Source organism: Alexandromys fortis, unplaced genomic scaffold (genome assembly GCF_014885135.2).
Source record: "Alexandromys fortis isolate MF-2015 unplaced genomic scaffold, M_Fortis_MF-2015_v1.1 scaffold_5, whole genome shotgun sequence".
Taxonomy (NCBI): Eukaryota; Metazoa; Chordata; class Mammalia; order Rodentia; family Cricetidae; genus Alexandromys; species Alexandromys fortis.
In genome coordinates this window covers 11,270,563-11,290,407 of record NW_026067924.1, presented here as the reverse complement: position 1 = coordinate 11,290,407, position 19,845 = coordinate 11,270,563, and the positions used below count along the sequence as shown (strand labels likewise).

At 40.8% G+C, this 19,845-nt stretch overlaps 1 protein-coding gene across 1 annotated transcript in view; it reads right to left on the bottom strand.

The window, feature by feature from the left end:
• Cdkal1 (CDK5 regulatory subunit associated protein 1 like 1) overlaps window positions 1-19,845 on the bottom strand; it is a 627,408-nt gene that overhangs the window by 477,408 nt on the left and 130,155 nt on the right. Inside the window, exon 6 of the mRNA XM_050142389.1 lies at window positions 7,828-7,924. Coding sequence (XP_049998346.1) covers window positions 7,828-7,924 — 97 coding nt within the window. The remainder of the gene's footprint in view (window positions 1-7,827; window positions 7,925-19,845) is intronic.

The following is a 19,845-nucleotide window of genomic DNA, read 5'->3' as shown; positions in this document are numbered from 1 at the left end:
TGGAAAGGGAGACGGACACGAAGTCAGAGAGGAAATGCATTCACGGGCCTGCTGGAGTCAAGGAACATTTCCTAAGAATGCTGGTGCCATTTCACTTGACTGACTTACCATTGTGTGTGTGTGTGTGTGTGTGTGTGTGTGTAAGCACTCTCACACACAACAGATGGATTAGAGAGATGGAGGTTGTATTTGAATTACTTGATTTTATACACATATAGAAAATACACATAGATGAAAGAATGAGGGAGGGAGGGAGGGAGGGAGGGAGGGAGGGGAAGGAAGGAAGGAAGGAAGGAAGGAAGGAAGGAAGGAAGGAAGGAAGGAAGGAAGGAAGGAAGGACGGACGACAACCAAAAATATGTGACTGTCCTGTGAAAGAGTAAAGGGTGTCTTGCAAAGGTTAAGTGAAGACATCACGCACTATGGCACAGTGAGCCAGAACAGAGTTCTGCTGTTGCATCACCATTACTGGAAGCGGAAACATTACCCAGGAAAAGGAAGAAGAATCAGAAAGCTCACGCAGTAAACAGTTGCTGGGGAGAAGGGGGAGGCTCTTTAAGTTGTGGCTTTAGAGCTGTTGCCCACACTGAGGTGGGATTTGCAGTGAGGAAGCACCCTGCTTTATAAATAAACAAAGTAATAAATTCACTAGCACACTAAGGCTACAATTGGTTGAATTGCATGTTTGATCTATTTGTTAGGATCTTAACTAGTTGAGTAGACATTTGTTCTTGTCTCCCAAGAAAAAGTCAGGCCACAGCTATCCACTTAAACTCAACACAGGCTAAGACATACACTTAATTTTAATTAAAATATGTTCTTTCTACAAAGCTGAAAGTTACAGAGTATAAAATGGAGGGTTACACAATAGAATGTGCTAATATTGAGGAGATACATGGGAAATCTTGTGCTTTAATATCGATTTTAAAAATTCTTTCAGTGAATTTGTACCTAATGCTAAGTAGCTTATTCAGACCCACAGTACCAAAGGTCAATAGTAAAGATCGTTTTTGACACACAAGTGACCAGGGAAGAATTCCCTGAGTGCCACAGAGCACAGAGAAAGGTGCTAAACTGGAGTGATACACCAAAGGTGTCTTGTCCACAAAGGCAGGAAAAGCCACTAAGAAAACTGAGGGGATACAGAGGAGTTTAGAATGAAATGAAGACAGTAAAATAAATAAAGTCATGATCCCAGAAGTTAGAGAAGTCAAGTAAAATAGCTTAAGATTGGTCTTCTAAAATTGCTTCAAGTATTGTTGTTCTCTCTCTCTCTCCCTCTCCCTCTCCCTCTCCCTCTCCCTCTCCCTCTCTCTCTCTCTCTCTCTCTCTCTCTCTCTCTCTCTCTCTCACACTCTCCCTCTCCCTCTCTCTCTCTCTCTCTCTCTCTCTCTCTCTCTCTCTCTCTCTCTCTCTCTCACACACACACACACACACACACACACACACACACACACACAAAGGGCAGGCTCAGGAAGTTAAAGCAAAGCAAAACAGAAGAGTAAAATGTGGCTAAATCAACCCATATCAACCCTCTCTCCACCCGCCCCCATGCTCCGAAAGGATCTCACTATGTCACTCTGGCTGGTCTAAACTTGTAGACAAGACTAGCCTCACACTCACAGAGTTCTGCCTACCACTGCCTCCAAAGTGCTGGGATGAGAAGCTGAAGAAAAAATGAGAGACATCCAACCTATGCTCAATGCTTTGGAAATCCAAAGAAATGGGAAACCCAGAAAAAGATATAGGCACAGTAGTAGTAGGTCACAAAAAAAAAAGATAATGAGATAATGTAATGTAGTAATAATTTACGTAATTGGGTCTAGGTAAGAGTAAGTAGTTCTTAATAGTTTAAATACAAAGAGAAGGAATGTGGTAGAGAAAAGCATGCTAAAAGGGGAACAAATAATTTAAAAAAAAGATGGACAGCATAAAAGCTAAAATAAAGACTTTTTAAAGACCAGGGCCTATTGAAGAACAGGACACAGTTAAGTAAAGAGGGTACGATCAAAGTATGCTATATAGATGTGGGGAAAATGCTGCAATAAAATTCATTCTTTTGAAGAACAGGGATACAGTCATAAATCTGAGAGAAAGCAGGAAGGAGGAGGAGAAAGAGCAGGAGGAGCTGGGGCGGGGAGGGAGGTGGGGAAAGAGAAGAGGAGCTGGAGAACAGACTGGAATGGAAAGTCTCTCACAGACGGAAGGTGAGGAGGAAACAGGGGAAGCAGGGGAAGCAGACGGGCCTTCCCCCAGCGAGCAGGGGAGATAAAAACTCATCAGCTGGTACAGGGTCACCTGCTAAGAGTAAGATAAGATGATAAAAACAGAGATGGACAGAAAATAAGGGATGAGGGATGCATAAAAATCCTTAGTTGAAATTAGAGAGAATTTCTGACAGGAATTTTTTTGTTTTGTTTTGTTTTGTTTTTTTGAGACAGGGTTTCTCTGTGGTTTTTGAGCCTATCCTGAAACTAGCTCTTGCAGACCAGGCTGGTCTCGAACTCACAGAGATCCGCCTGCCTCTGCCTCCCAAGTGCTGGGATCTGACAGGGATTTTGCAAGCAGATTAGGTTTTCTCAAGGCAAACTGACCGACCAGAGGTTTGTTCTCTCCATCGCTCACTCAGGAGGCATGCACCGAGTGTCGAACAAATACCACAGTGGAACAAACACTGTGTGGAGGGATTGGTGACTAGGAACAGAAGGAGATGGAAGAAAACAGCTGGCTATTCACTGGGGCTCAGATGAAGCCTGGAAGACAGAAGCATACAGGGAAAAGGAGGGAGGAAGGGTGGAGAGAAGGAAAAACAGAGGTTTGAATTCGTGTGGGCTCAGCTACTCAGTACCTGTGGAGAGAAGTGAGGGCCGGCATCTGCTTATAGAAACACTGTGCTGAAACAGCACGCAGGTGATTCCCACTGGAGTCTGACACAGGAGGAAGTGCAAGTCACAACACACACAGTGACTCAAATCTCCTGGGACTTGGACACACGTAAGCAGAGGACTCGGCCAAATTGGGTACTGTACACGGATGAATAACCAAGGTATCATTTGAGAGCAGCAGATAGCAAATAAAATGAGAAAAATTTGAAATAAATTGGTGACGGAATCAGAACAAGAATAAAGTTTCCTACATGCTTAGAAATAGAAAGTTTCGGGCAGAGTCCAACATTGGTCCTTAAGCACACAAATGGAATAAGAAAGCAGGGGAGCAGTGTAATGTGGCGGTCATCAGTTACAGAGATGAGAAGCTAAACTATGAACTTCATAAGGAAAAAAGAGCCGTAGGCCCATGAGAACCTTGCAATAAATGGTGCTTTTGAGGCAGATTAGAAGGATCCACTTCTCTGGGACACTGAAGCAAGAATTAAGCATTGTCAAATTATTATTAGCTACTTTTAAATTAATGTTAAAGATTTTAGGCATTTATTAAAGTACCTGCCCAATGTCTGTTTTTCCTTTAAGATAAGGCAGGGGAGGTCAAGACACTAACTGACAATTGAGAACCTTCCCTGGTACCCTGGTTGCCTTGAGCCAAGCAACCAGTTGGACTGCCAACTATTCAGAACGCTTCACCGAGGCCTTGAAGAAGTACACAGCAACCACACCTGCTTGCTACCAAAGCACAACTCCAGCTACAGAAGAGGCAAAGTCCCAGACATGACTATTTCAACCAACTCACACCAAACTTCTTATCACAAAATCAAAATCTAGCAACCACTTTCACCTAGCATTTCCCCTGCTAGCCCAGCAGAAGGTCTTTGATTGGGACAAACACAGACCTTAATTTGTGAGAATGGCTGTGCCAAGACTGCGCAACCACCCTCGCTTTCAGCAGCCTACCCTTCACGGTGGCCAGGAGACTCCCATTAGTGCCGCTCTCAGATAATTAGCCGTAATTAAATGTCTCTCCCATCATGTCCTTGGCCTACTTTTATCTTTCTCAACAGTAGAGCGAGTGGTAAAGAAGCAGGAAGCCAGCTGAAGCAGCACCAAAGCAGCAACGGGACAAAGGCAGTGGTGGTGGTGGTGGTGGTCACCACCCTGGTGGCAGCAGGAGAAACAGCAATGGGAGGAGAGCTGAAGAACTCCAGACAGTGGCCAAGGTAAAAACCTGAGCGAACAGAGGAGAGAGCGAGAATGAAGGATGACAAAGGAGAGGTAGGTCAAGAAAGAGAAGTGAGCTGAGACTGAAGGCAGACAGAGCTGGTGAGAGCAAAAGAGCTCCGGCCTCCACCAGCAAGCAAGCTCCAAACAGTTGCCAAGCCTTAAAGCAAAGGGTCTTAAGCGGCCTGGGCCTGAGATTATTATCATTAGCCACCAGAGAGCTGTAACACTAGTCCCCATGGGACTGAGGGTCCCAGCATCTGGGGCCGGTTTGATGGCTGTGACACACGCACACACACCTGCTGCTGGAGGCTGCAGCTGCTGCTGGGAATACAGTCTGACATTTCCTCAAACTGCTAAACACGGTTATTATATAATTCAGAAGTCCAAAATCTACTCAACAGAACTGGAAACCTATACACACAAAAACCTGTGACAATGGCCAAAGGGTGTGAAGTCAAATTTCCACCAACTGATGATGAAACATTAAGTCACAAAGGGATAGGAGCAATGAGACATGCTACACCATTACACGCCATGAGAAATCAGGGCGGTCCTCATACTGTGCAACCCCATTAGATGAAAACCACGATGGAAAACTTCACAGGGGAACAAGTGAGTGACTGCCCATGGTGACAGGAAGGGGAAATAAGAAGGTACACCAAGGAACCCTGTGATTCTTCCAGGAGGGAAAGGTGTTCTGACAGCGTTTGCAACAATGGTCACACATCTGAATAAACCGCAGGACTGCATGCTGTGATTGGATGTGCTGTGTGGTGCATGAATTTTATTTCAAAAAAAAAGCCATTACGTCTATACACAAAAAAGATGGAATTAGTCAAATGTTCTACTGTGAAGGTCACTAAAGAAAAAAGCCAACAGCTTAGGAAAGTGCACAGATTAACACACAGTGAGGACCTCAGAATTCAATGTGACTGCAGACATCAGAGGGCTTTGCATCCATGAGGGACAAGGGACCAGGAAAGTGTGTCTATTAAACAGAATTTAAATATGATTATTTTTCCTTAATTACAAAGGAACAGAAAAGAATCTCATAATGAAATCTGGGGAAACTATTAAGTCTATTTTCAGTGATGAGGACAGTGGGGAAAATAAAATGGAGGAAAGGTAGAGAAAAGGAGAGATCACAGTAACAGTCGTTAAAGAGGAAAGGGAGAAGTTAGGCCAAAACAGTGCAGGTGGGAGGAGGGGACAGAAAACACCACGGACAAACACAGACCCAAAGTCCCCTTGAAGAGTGCACAATAGATTGCATTTTCTTTGGAGAGGAGGAAAGCTATTCTCAGCACCATAAATTGCAGCCCCGGACACACAAAAGCTTATTCAACAGCATATAATTCAAATAAAGTAAGTAAAGCAATATCTTGTACTCTTCGGGCGCTCGATTATAAATATACAGGGTGGGAGTGGGACACTATGCAGCCTGTTCCCTTACGACTCCATATGTTCTCAACAAGGAGGAAAGGAGTCGGCGAGCAACAATTCATAAATAACATTAATGAGTCATTCTGATGAGGGGCTTTCAAAGAGCCCATAAAAATATTTTACCCTGCTCTAAGAAAAGACTTGGAAGTCAGAACTAAACATGGAGAGAGGAAACACACCAACATGCTGGCACCTAAAGCAAATGAAAAATGCTGTCCTCACATCTCCCGAGGGTAGAACTTTCTGCAGCGACAGAGATCCTCACAGCTGCCCGGTCCACTATGTCAGGTACCAACCACCTGTGGTCACTACGTCCTCAGCTGAAACACTAAATGCTCAACTGAAGTATAATAGTCATATGGAACATGCAGGCTTAAGCAATTGGAAGTCAGCCGTCCACTTTGAGCTTAGCTGTTAAAAGCCAATGAACACCTCAAAGACAACTTTTCAGTTGGACTAAAAAAGAAGTCCATATACCTGTGTCCCCAAGAGACCAGGTGAAGGGCACTCAACTGTCAGAAGTCCGGATCTGGCACGAATCTAGGGCATCTTTTCCCTAAACAGCCTGATCAGCAAGCCAATGGGTAAAATGGTAAAGATAACATTACTTAAGTAATTCCTTGGTTTCTGGTTGTATGCTAGTATTGAAAAGTTACCACATTTACATTAGTATTGACAGCAAGCACCCTTATCTGCTAAGCCACTTCACTTGCCCTTAGTCAAAATAAAGCCTTATTTTCATGATCATTGCTGAGCTTCCTGAGCAGATCTTCAACAGAACGACGGGGAGGAAAAATGTCACCATGTGGTAAAGAAATACTGACTGAGCCCAACTACACTCTCAGGCAAGCTCCCTAAATATTTTCCATTGTGACTGCCTGAAACATTTTAGATGAATGTGAGGATAAAGATATAAAGTAAGTATATAAATCAAACATTTGTTGACAATAAATACAGAAATTTTAAAACATTTCATTATCATACAATTTTAACATTTACTTAAAATGAAAGCAAATACTAATAAGCTAAAAAGGTTTGCTTGTCTAAAACAACACAATCCAAAGATAAACTGATTTGATAGATGCTGGAGAATTAGAGTAGGAAAATGACAAACATCTTTGTTTGCTGTAATTCAGCCATTACTTTTCTGAGTTCAGAAAGTGCTGTATGTAGAGTAAAAGCACCGTAGTTCACAGAACTCAGTCTGGAACCTGAGCAGAAGCAGTTCAGGTAGAGGTGTTCACTGGCACTGAGGGCCTGACAGCATGCTCAGTACAAAGTGCACAGATGTGTTCAGAACCAAGGCTAGAGTGAAGTCACATGATGCAACACAGGCAAGCACTACCAGAACACTGTGGATTAGTTACATAGTGACTTGACCTTATTTTTAGTTGGTGGGCATTCAGAAATGTTTCGCGCTTGCCAAAGTTTCCATGACCGTCCTTACCCCATTCATTTGCCTATGGAGTCACAACCCACAGTTTAAGAAGTTATGCACTCGGTCATTTTGTTACCTAAGGCAAACAGACAAGTCTCTGAACTTCTCAGAACAAATTGTCCGACAGTTAAGCAAAAGAATAAAACTACAAAAGAAAAAACTGTGGTCAAATCAGTAAACAAACATTTAATGGTTACACTTAAATGTGCAGAGTAGAAAAACACAGTTGTTAAAGGAATAAAAATGCTATCCTGGTATGAATAATTATTGGAGCCATGGGCTTTGTACAAAATAAAAAATTGCTTAAGTGTACAACCAATTTCAAAAGCTAACTCTGTGCTGAGACAGACACACGGACAAGTCCACAGTGGGCAACAGCAGCCAGAGATGGGACCCTGGAGGAGGACGCAGCAGCAGAGAGCTGTGCAACACGGGCTGCACTGTGCCAACACCCAGAGGCAAGGATAACACAACAGAGCTTTCTAAAAACACACATTAGGTATTGGGAAGGATGAGCAGGAAGCTCAAGAAGATGAGAAATTTGCTGATTTGGAGAGCAGTAACAGGGTTGAAGACCAGGTCATTCATGATGGCCAAGATGAAGACAAGCCATAAACCTCATAGTGTGTGTTTTTTTTTATTGTAGTAGTTTCTCAGTGAGAAAACCTACAACATAGGGTGTACTGTGTGTGTATGTGTGCGTGTGCACACGCGCCTGTGTGTTGAGGTGAAAAGTCACACATACAGGACAAAGTTGGTGTGGTTAAAAGAGTCGTAAGCACTAGAATGAGTTGATGACCTCGTGCTCTATTTACCCATCAGGTCCACACTTACCCCGATGATACTCAGTCCTTTGAGGTAGTCCTGCCGAGGTTGGGCTTGGGGAACACAGCCAGCTAGGACAATTTTCTTATTCTCCTCTTGAGCTTTTCTGTAACAGTGAAGAGAATCTTTATGAATTCTATTGCTCACTGACACAGCCTTAGAAACTGACGCTAGTGCACCTACGTTCTCCAATTACCAAGACCATCTAACATGAACCAGGGTTTTCTGGCAATGGACTAAAGAAAACGTGCATCATTAAACTTACGTACTGTATGCCTATTTCTCATACCACTAATGCATGTGTCTACTAATGTCCTCCATTATCATCATGTTACCAAACAAAGCAATCATATAGAATCTGCAATGCTCATATGAACCATTCGCAAAAACCTCTTTTCCAGATTGATGTTGGATTTCCCTCTTGATGCTGTGAATATGTTATATTAGCATTGGTTAATAAAGAAACTGCTTTGACCTATGGCAGGGTAGAATATAGCCAGGCAGGAAAACGAAACTGAGTGCAGGGTGAAGAAAGGCGGGGTCAGACAGAGGCCAGCAGCCACCAAGGAGTAAGATGTGAGGTAGCAAAGCACGAACCTCATGACAAAATATAAAATAATAGAAATGGGCTGATTCAAGATGTAAAAGTTAGTTAATAAGAAGCCTGAGCTAATAGATCAAAGAATATGTAATTAATAAAAGCCTCAGAATAGTTATTTCATAAGTGGCTTTGAGAGGGGGAGGGGGGGAGAAAAACCAGTCCAGGGGACCAGCAGGCCAGAGACTACTTCTAGCTACACCAGATAGACAAGCTACGCCTTCAAACAAATTGCGCGTTTAAAATATTAATTAAAATGTATGTAAAGCTTCACATATTCTTTCTTAGACTTTGGGTAATATAAAAATAAAGTATACTTCAAAATAATTACAACAAGAGAGACTAACAGAAGGTAAAATATTGCATATCCTGGAAATCTCTGAACTCCCTGCTCACTTCTTCCTAGAAAACAGACAGTCCCTGGTCCCTTGTGTTTGTTGTCATCCTTCAAACAGCAGCATGATTGGCTGATGGATACATCCGCAGATATACATAATGCATGTATTGTACACATATTTTATTTATGTGCAATCTGGAATATTTGAAAGAGTATTTCCAAGATATATAAATCTTGATGTGAAATCTACATTCCATAGAATAATATTTCAATTTGGATCTGAAATGCCCCCCAAAGGGTGATGATGAGTTAAAACCTTGCTCCCCCAGGCAACAAGATCTGGAGTTTGAAATTCTATGAGGAAGATCAGTTCATGAACCTGACCTCATCAATGGGTTAATCCATTAATGACTTTATAATTAGATTGGCTATGTGGAAGTAACAGAAGTCTAGGAAACAGGACGAACTGGAGGAAATCTGCCCTTGAAAGTCCATCCTTGAGAAGAGTGCCTTGTCCCTGGACCTCTCCTCCATTGCTTCCAGTTTCCTCTCTCCCATTTTCTGGCTGCCAGGACAGGAGCAGTTTTGCTCCAACATGATGTTCTGTGCTGCTGCCCACAGACCATTGGCAGCCTGAACCAAAATAAATTTTCTTCCTATAAACTGATGTCCTGTAGTGTTTTTTTCCCATCAATAAAAAGCTGACGAGCATAAATAAGTTCTAAGTAGAAACGCTGGTTCAAATGCATATCTGCTTTTTATGAAGCATTTCATTACTGAAGAGTAAATGGGCATATCTGTGTGTGAACATCACTCATTCATTCGGTGCTTTCAGCAACACTGATTTTATGGTATTAAGAGCAGTGGACAAACTCAAGGGTCTAAGCCTCCCAGATTTAGGAGAAGCTTTGCTCATTTTAAAATTAATGAGCACGTCTTCAACTTTTTTACAAGAGCATTGATTTAAAAGTTGCTGTTGTTCTTACTACTGCATTCTTGGGTGCCATATTTTATGCCCCAAACTGAGCCCCTTGCTACCTAGTAACTGAGAAAGCTCAGGTCCTGTCTCAGCCCAGTCTCTGGACATGACTTTAGACTACATGTCAGAAGTGACTCGTCTCCATACCCAGATATATCTGCTGTGGTCTTCTGACAACTTTTTCAGGATACAGGTTCAGGATTGGAGGAAAAACAAACCAACAAACAACCGAGGCTAGTAGCAGTAGGCCCTTGGGACAAAAAGGCACACTGAAAACTTCTGCGAAGTGTAAAAAGGGTTAAATGAATAAGTGAGTATAAACTTACTATTTTTGCTTATTTTTGAGATTTTAATTTAATTACAATATTTCTTCTTTCTGTTTTCTCTGTCCAAATCCTCCCATATACCCCACCCAATTCTCCTTAAATTCATAACCTCTTTTTTCATTAAATGCTATTGTATATGTATATGTATCTGAATATACATATATAGTCCTAACTACAACCTGTTGAATCCATACAATGTTACTTGTACAAATGCTTTTGGGGCTGATCATTTGGCAGTGGACAACAACAAGTGTTCTCCTCCCTGTGGAGGCCGTACCTTCCACTCCCAGCCTTATTCACTTGGGTGTATTCTTTTGTAAGACTCAGGCATGTCCATTAGTATCATCCTTCAATTCATCTTTAGATGGTCATGAGGAAAGTATTGATGGGTATACCTTCTGATGTTACTAGGAGACATAACTTCACAGCAAACTTCCTGGTTCTCTGGCTCTTACAATCTTTCCACCCCCTCTTCTACAATGTTCCCTGAGGCTTAGATATGGGAGTGTTTTGTAGATGTATTCCTTGGGACTGAGCTCCACAACTCCCTCTGAATTTTGATTGGCTGTAGTACCTAAAATTATTATTTCAAGAGCCTTTTTTGAAAGGTTCTGATTAAGTAACCTGAGTCTTTTGATAAATTTTTCCCACTTGGAATCCTAAAACCACTTGCTCAAAGAATTTTGTTAAAGATACAAGCTTGGCTGACTCACAGTACATCCCAGGGACCCTTCTCTGCCAGCTGCTTACACTTTATGGGTAAACATTTTTATTTGATAAGGAGTTTTACATTCTCTGTAAAATGTATTTGTTTGCAGTTGCACATATATACATGCAAGCGAAACACTCAAACTCATAAAATAGTTTTTTTAAAAAAAAAACTGAAAAAATGAAAGAAAATGCCTATCTCATTTTTATGAAATTCTTTATCATCATAAAATGAAAAGATTTTAAGGGAATATAGAAACAAGGAAGACTCATGCCTGCAATGCAAGAGACAGTAAGAGATGATATGTAAAAAGCCATGAGCAACTTGGCACCAAGCATACAACTCTCGGTGGCAGAAAAAAAGAGCAGGTGACATAACGAGGCGGGCACTGTGCAGAAAGAAAACGCTTCCTGGAGAAACTTTTATTAGCAAATGTGAGAAGAAAAAGAAACAAAGGCAAAGAAAGATGCAGACAGTTGCCAGAGCAGGGACAAGGAGAGAAAATAGAGCAGGAAGGCAGTGGTAGCCACATCTTGAGACAGAACAGGTGCTTCGTAAAAGAGCAAGAAGAACACCAGATTAGGAGTGAAGACTCGGAAAAGCCTGACCTAGTAACTTATTAAAAATTGCTCCAAGCTGTTCTTGAATTTGGCTTCAAATCAGCAGGGCAGACTAGAAGAACAATCTGAACCAAACCTCGGTCCAGCCAAGGAATGTTGATGCTACACTTTACATGTGACCAAAATAACAGACGAAACAAAATCCTGGATGCAGATTCTCAGAATGCTCCTGTCCTAAACATTACCTTCTACAGTCTGTTCTTCTGCCTTAATAAGCTTTGCTCACAATAATACAATGTGAAATTATTTTTCTTTTGATATGTACCTAAGAGATATTTTTAAAAGCTTTTATCCTTCAAAATATGAATGCTGCTAAGAATAATAACTTAATAAAGTTTAAAATAGTATGAATTACCATGTCTTCCTTTCAGGTGGCACTGAAATGCTAATTAAAAATTTAATGAATATAAAGTTAATTTAATATACTGGTTCATATATTCTTGAAACATATCTCTAAATAAGACTAGTGGCATGCACCTGCATAGACCATTAACTTGAGTGACACAGAAAATAAAAATAAAGTAGCTACCTCCTCTTCTGAATATCAAACATAAGAAATAGTTTGTATAGAATCTTAAAATGCACAGCAGCACGAAGATACCTAATGATGACAGAGTATCGCTCCTTTATTTCACAGATAAGAAAACTAAACTTCAAAAAGATGCAATGACTTCAGTTGAGATCGCCTGCCTCCTAAGACCTTCATTTCAGAACACAATCACAAACACTGAGAAAGCTTTTCTACTCTAGAACACACCGGCATGTACCAAGTGGTAGGACCAAACACCTTCCAGGTGGAACATCAATTCAGTATCTGACTGTTCTACTCACCCGAGTTTAGTGAACAGACTAAACTCACGGGTGTGTGCCGGACAATCAGCTCTTTCTCTACAAGTGGACTCTCTGTGCTTATTTCTCTTATTTCTCAGACATGTTCTAAATGTATTGGTATTAATATAAACATATTCATAGAGATGTGCAATTTAGCCAAAAATTTCTGCCCATAAAAAAAAACTCACTCGATACAGCTAGGTTTTGCACTTTTAAATGTAGACTCTTCATCATGACAGCAACAGAAAGAGAGCCATGCAATATCTTTCTGTATAAAGCAAGCACGCCTCTACACTCTACGGGGAAGACTCTTTTCTTCAAAGTTTCATGAGGAGACTCATATGAGTTGATGGACAGGTATACAGCCACATGGAATACAGAAACACATTAAGCAAATAGGAGAAAACCACAATGGAATAATGATTTTGGTGCAGCTTGGTAACCACAATGCCTTCCCTATCCTGGAACCAGTTGAGAAAGAACACTTGGCATGAATGTCACTGTGAACCTACAAGACTGTTGTTACAATCTGAGCGGCTAAGCTACGAGCTCCCAATAGCTTGAAGTAAAATTAAAAGCTACTCTAAAATTCACAAAACAAAAATAATGATCCAAACAGATATGTTAAGAGATGTGTGGAGATAATCAATTTCTAAGTAACTGGAATATAATTGCATCATCCCAATATGGAATGCTATTGTAATTGAGAAAATTGAAACATAATGGTGTACCTTATGCTTTGTGAGAATAAAAAGTGTTACAGGATGGTGAGCAGTCTGCAGTATATCCAGCAGACAGGAACCCAATGCCTGTGATAAGAACAAGCAGAGAAGGCACTCTGTGCAGAGGATCAAAATACTCACACCTGCTACATTCATGCAGTAATTTCCTTAGAGTTTATCTGGATATAATAAACTCTGACACTATGAGGATGTGGCCAAATAAATCCCAGAATGAAAGTAACACAGAAAATGGTGGCATAGCTCCATATAGTCTGTGAATTCTTCACATTAAAGAATAAAAAGCCTTGATTCCGTGTAACTTCACTGAATTGGCTGCAACTCTTAAAATGATGACGACATGAGGGCTGAGCAGACGCCTCAGTATGTAAAAGCATTTGCCTCACAAACCTGAAACCTGGGTTCAGGGCCCTGGAATCCATGTAAGAAACTTGATACAGTTCGTGGTTGTATCTATAATTCCAATACTCCTACGGAGGGAGGAAGCTGAGGGAAATGACGTGACCGGAAAGTTTGAAAGCCATTAAGTAGGAGCACACAGTACAATGACGAAAAACAGGAGAGACCCTGCCTCACAGCAAAGGGCAAAGACGAGAACTGACTCAAAAGTTGTCCTCTCTGACCTCCACATGTGTGCATGCACAAACACACAAGCAGACATGTACATGAACATGCATACAAACACAATAATAAATAAATGTAAAAATACAGACAATCCAATGAAATGAAATACATATTACATTCAATTATAAAACATGCGGTATCATTAATCTATAACTGAATTATATGATGAATCCTTAAATCAAATAAACAAAAACCAAATCCATAAAAGTTACTGCAATACTGCAGGGAATTTTCTTTGTATTTAAGGCACCTGCAACTCTCTCTTCTTGTTCCATTTCTCCTTCTCTAAAAACAACAGTTACATTCAGAGGTTAACATCAAAAACATAATGCAGCAGTTGGGTAGAACTAATTTGACCTTAGAGTAGGAGATATTCATTGTAACACCACGTAATTAGGAGCAACTTTTTAACTGGGGACAGATCCTCTTAAAATAGCAGTGGTCAATATACCTAGAGCAGACCACAGCTGGGAGCCACTATTCACTTCCAAACCCAGCAAGCACAGTGGTTTCAGAGACAGAAATACCACACTACTCTGTGCAAAAATGCTCTCTTGACACATAAATGGGTAAAACAGCATCCACTTCGGGGGGTTAAATTGTCAGTTTTTCTATTTCAGTGCTAGCTCATGGACGAACTCACACCAGCATCAATTCAAATTATCAACTAAAACAACCAGGAGAGCAGCACTCACCGTTTACCAAGGACTTAAACAAACCAAATTATGCTGTAATGTCTAACTGAAACCAGGTTTCCTCATTATTACCACCGTCCATTATGCAGAGGAAAGTAAAGCTCAGCAGAATCATACAGAAGGGGAGTTGGGGCCGTGCCAATTAGCTTTGGAAAAGCACATAATCAGAATGTGCCTCCATTTGGTTCACTGTTGTTATCTCCCTAGGGAAAGGTGCAATAAAATGTCTATATGTATCCATGAAAAATGATACACAGCACTGCAGCAAGTGGGAAACCCTGAGCTAATCAACCAACACCCGCTGATTAATCACTAAGTAAAAAGTGTGAGGCATGTGGGGGTGGCCCCACACTCAAAGTATATGGACAGCACAAAGCGGAGCCTTTGGATTACTAAATTTAAAAACCACACCAAGCTGGGGGATTGGGAGGAGAGGGTGAATATTATCAAACTACATTTTATGAAATTCTCAAACAATTAAATAAAATTTTTAAAAGGGTTATATATATTGCATTATTGTTGCATGAGGCTTCTTGTTCATTTTCCGGCCACCCAGACTCCCAAAATAACCACACAGAAACTGTATTAATTAAATCACTGCTTGGCCAATCACTATAGCATATTCCTAGCAAGCTCTTACATATTAAATTAACCCATTTCTATTATTTAATATTTTACCACAAGGCTCATGGCCTACTGGCAAGATTTTAATCAGCGGCAAGCGTCTTTTCCCTAAGGAGGCTACATGGAGTCTCCTGACTCCACCTTCTTTCTCAAAGCATTTAGTTTAGCTTTCTTTGCCTAGTTCTGTTTTGCCATGCTATAGGCTCAGCACAGTTTTTAATGGTAATCACAGCATTCAGAGAGGAATCCCACATCAGGTTAGGAAAAAACATCAGTGGTAGAATGTTTGCCTAACATGCATAAGACCAGTACCACCCAGTGTATGCACTGGTTCAAATTAAATTGGCTTGAAATAAAATGCATTGATGTCTCAAAGCTATAAACATATATACAAAAGATAAAGATAAAAAGAATTCGCTATATAATCTTATAATAATTACTCATTTGCCTATAGAAAATATTTTGTTTTATTTTCTGGCTGAGTGACGGTCTTACTATAAGATGTTAAAAAACTAAGTATTCACTATGTAGTACAGGCTAGCCTTGAACTCAGAACAAGCCTCTTGCCTCAGCCACCATTGTGTGAAGATCACAGGCATATACCAATCTTGGGATGACTTTTTAATGTTAGGGTGAGTTGACATCTATATTGAAAACAATAGCTCCATTTCATCCTGTGGATTGTTCTGAGAACAACAATAACCATTTACTATATCCTACAGTGTTAAAGCATATATATAAATACATTCTCACATCTTCATAAACATGAATGAGGAGAGTAGAAACAGTCAACACTGTATTGGGCTAATGTTAACTAATTTCAGCGTTAAAGTAAAAAGCAAAAACCTACATATTATTTGTATTTCACTCATAAATAAAATTATACCTGTATTATAATACAAATGATTTTTTAGAAGTTTTAATTTGAAGCTGAAAACAAAAATAACAAGGTCTGTATGAGATGATAGAATTCCACTAAGAATGGTCATATGAAAATTATTATGATGGAGTAAGCTAAAACTGAAGCAAACTATGTTTATATCAAAGTCTCATTAAAAAATAAGTGGGCATAAATTTAATCTCTTTCAAAATGATTTTAAAAGGTAAACCTGAACACTACAATCTGAGTCCTCAGAGGCTGAGATAACCAAAGAATTAGAGGCTCATAGCTCAGTGTGTTGCAAGAACTCGACAGAGAAGGTAAAAGCACGTGACTGCAAACCTATGGCTCTGATGGAAATGGTGGACTAGGAACAGCCCAAAGAATAGGCCTGTTTAGGTGAAACTTTTAAAAATATGACACTAAAGAAGAAAAGCCATAACCCAGGTGAGGGGAACTGAGAAAGCAGACCTCTGTGGCTGACATGAGCTTCCCTAATCTCACAGTGGCCAGCCCCCCCGTGAATTCCTCACAAGCTGAGACCACGAAATAACCAGTGTAAGTTCTTACATATGGGCCTGTGAGCTTTACCTCCTCAAAGAGAGGTAGAAGAGACTCACCCATTAATAAAACCCGCAAGAGGACTGAAAACCACACCTAAAAAAATCAATAACTCTTCCCCCTTCAAGAAGGTCCATCCTCAGAGAAAACTTGGCCCATAGGAAGCTGACAAAGATAAAATTTATCTTTGGCAGATAAATTATAAGGAAAGGAAGACATGGGGGAACCTAGAAAGAGAAATGTAGTCTACAGACCAGTTTTGTTTTTTAAATCATCAGGATTTTTATTTTATTATCTAATAACAAACGGGAGAAAAATCATAAAGAATCCCCAAAACTGATCTCTAATCCATCAAAACTATGGTCATGTTTTGATGGTCATATGTGGATGGAGCAAGCTGTGACTTCCACCACGCTGTGATCTGAATGAGAATGGCCCCAGAGGTTCATATTGAACCCTCGGCGCCTAGTTGAAATAACTTTCGGGGAAGGATTGAGAAGTGTGGCTTTGTTGGAGAAGGTGTGTCATTAGGGAAGAACACAGTTTCAAAGAAGGCAGTTTCAAAGCACTTACCATTCCTAGTCAGCACCCTACACACACACACACACTACCTCCTACTTGAGGATAGAGATATAAGCTCTCATTCCGTACTCTCCACTATGATGGCTATGGGCTCACCTTCTGAAACGGCAAACCCCAACAAATTCCTCCTTCTGTAATTCGCCTTAGTCACAGGGTCTTATCATCACAGCAACAGGAAAGCAACTAAGACAACTTGGGAAAGCACAAAAGCCGATTCATAATAAGTGATGTTACAGCTCTGTGCTAGTTACAGAGGTGCCCCCACTTCATTTGCTGACCTAAAGATTTCTGTGTGGCTTTAAGATATTTTATTTAACAATACAAACATTAAAAATAAACCAATATTTTAATTAAAAATAAACAACCAGAAATTTCCCAGCAAAAAGGGGAAGAGAACAAAAACTGTGGTGGCTGTTCCTACGCCTTTGAATCTTCCTATGTATCTCAGAACCCACATAAAAGTGGTTTGTAACCCATGGCATATAAACAGGATGTCACAGTTAACTGGAAGAACCTGATGAACGCTTTAGGGGAGAAAAATAATGTATTTGGTCTTCTGACCATCTCAGAAGAAAATAAAGCGGCATCTTTTCAAACCAACTAATTAAGAATTATGATTAAAGGGATTTCAGACATCATTAAATAACTGGTTTGCTTTCTACATTTTGATGGCAATGAATTCAAAGCTATACTGCTGAGAAGACAAGAAAATCAAGAGCAGGGAAAGTGTCGGAACACTCCTGTGCCGGGTCTACTGCGAATGTGCCTGGGCGCCGTCACTACTCCTTTGCTGGAAACTAAGCTGGAAGCTTTCAGGGGCAGGGTACACTTATAGCTTGAATGTAGCCTGTCTCCCACAGGCCCAAGTGATGGAGCCATGGTTCTCAAGGAGACACAACTAATCAAGCTGTCAGCCTGGAGAGTGTAAGCAGGTCTTTAACTCAACGGAGACATGCCTTTGATAGACATGGTGGGACCCTGGCCTCTCTAAGTTCCTCTGTACTGCCCAGTGCCCTTATTATGACAACCTTCTTTATCACAGTTGGGAGCCCAGTCATCATCCTAGACTATGGGCCAGACTATAGCTTTCTTCTCTGTGAGTTATTAGTCTCCAGTCTTTGCTAACTGGGCCAACACAGTTCCAGAAGGATGTTCTAAACTAAGTCTCAAGAGGTCAGTTCAGATTCTGCCTCTGTGGCAAACTGAGAGGAAGGCAGATCTCTCCTGAGTCTTAGCTTTCCCACATGTTAAATGAAAGCTGCTCAAGCCTGAGGCATCTACTGGCATGAGAAATCAACAACTGTAATGGGAAACACTTGCCTTAAGAAGCAGTAATTACAACCAAAGTCCAGAAAGATTAAAAAGAAACGCTGTTGGAATGAGTGAAATTATTAGATTTTCTATTCCAAAAACTACAGTATTAAATTAGTAGTAAGATTTCTGTGAAAGCTTCCAGAAAACGCCACAAATGGGAATTTGGAGGGAATCTGTGGCTGACACAAAGTGATGGGCACTCACTTTAAACTCTGAACAAGAACAGCCACACTCAAGGCGCCCAAATCAGCTTCCCAAAAGCAAGATTACGCGCTGCCTGGGACACTGTGAAACAGAGCTACAGTGCAGAAGCTCCAGGTGTAAGAGACAGAGAACTAAATCCATGTTCCTCCACTGCAGCCAACAGAGAGACAAGATGTCCACAGATACACCAGATTTCAGGATTTCAAATTTCCACTGCAAAAACTAAAGTTAGAGGACTTCTAATACCTGCCACGCGAGGTTCAGTGAAACCCAGCTCTCCTTACTTCTACAAAAATTCATTTAGGCATATGTTGCTGGAAGTAACAAATTTCTAAGGCACCACCTCTAAAAAAATTTAAACATTTTATATCTAACACAGCCTTTCCTACCTCGGGGTCTCAGCAAATGACTTTCCAGCTTATTTTAACGTAAAACTAAACTGCTGTTTCTGCACACCAGAATATAACAGACTATTCTACATCAATATACTAATTCTATGGCTGAGTACGGAGTGTGCTTGCCGGGAAATTGGCACACATAGGCCACATCCAATGTGCACCCCACAAATAGATCTACTGTCCTTATTCCTCTCAAACTCAGATGCTTCTGATACATAGTACATTCCTACCCTCCCAGCAAACGCTGTTGTTTAAGTCATGGTCTTTATCTCACCAAAGAAAGAGAATGAAGGCATGAATCAAACCACTCCACTCCTTCAGAGCAATCTGAGTTTACTGTTTAGTCTATAAGGCATTATGCTTAGCGCGTGCACGCGCGCGCACACACACACATATACACACACACTTCAAAATCCAGTGATGGGTAAAAAGTAGTCTAGGTCAATATGACATCACTGTTCTCCTTGTTAGTGGCTATCACTTAGGTCTGAGTCTGAGGCCTAACTGGTTATGAAGTACAGGGTGACCTTGGGGAAGAGCTTTCCTCCCTACTTAGTGAACAAGATTGGAGGAGCATCTTGACTGGTTGTAATTACCCCTGCATACAACATATGAAAATGTTCCTAAGACATCAATATTGCTGCCACAGAAGCAATGAACTGAGGATAGGATCTCAAGATAGAAGCTCCCTGTGCTGCAGAAAACATCAACCCATGGAGTTGACACACACCTTCCCATCCCCAGACTTCCTGTTATATGAGATCACAAATTTTTATGGGACACAATATGGCTCTGCGGTAAAGGCTCTTACTGTCAAACCTAAGGACTTAAAGTACCACCCAGAACTCACGTGGCTGAAGAAAAAAACAGACACCGCAGAGTTGTCCTTTGAAATCCACATGTGTGTTATGCCATCACATACACATACACTTTTTTTTTAATTGAGAATAAGAAAAAAAAAGTTTCCGCCTCCTCCCAGCCTCCCATTTCCCTCCCCCTCCCCCC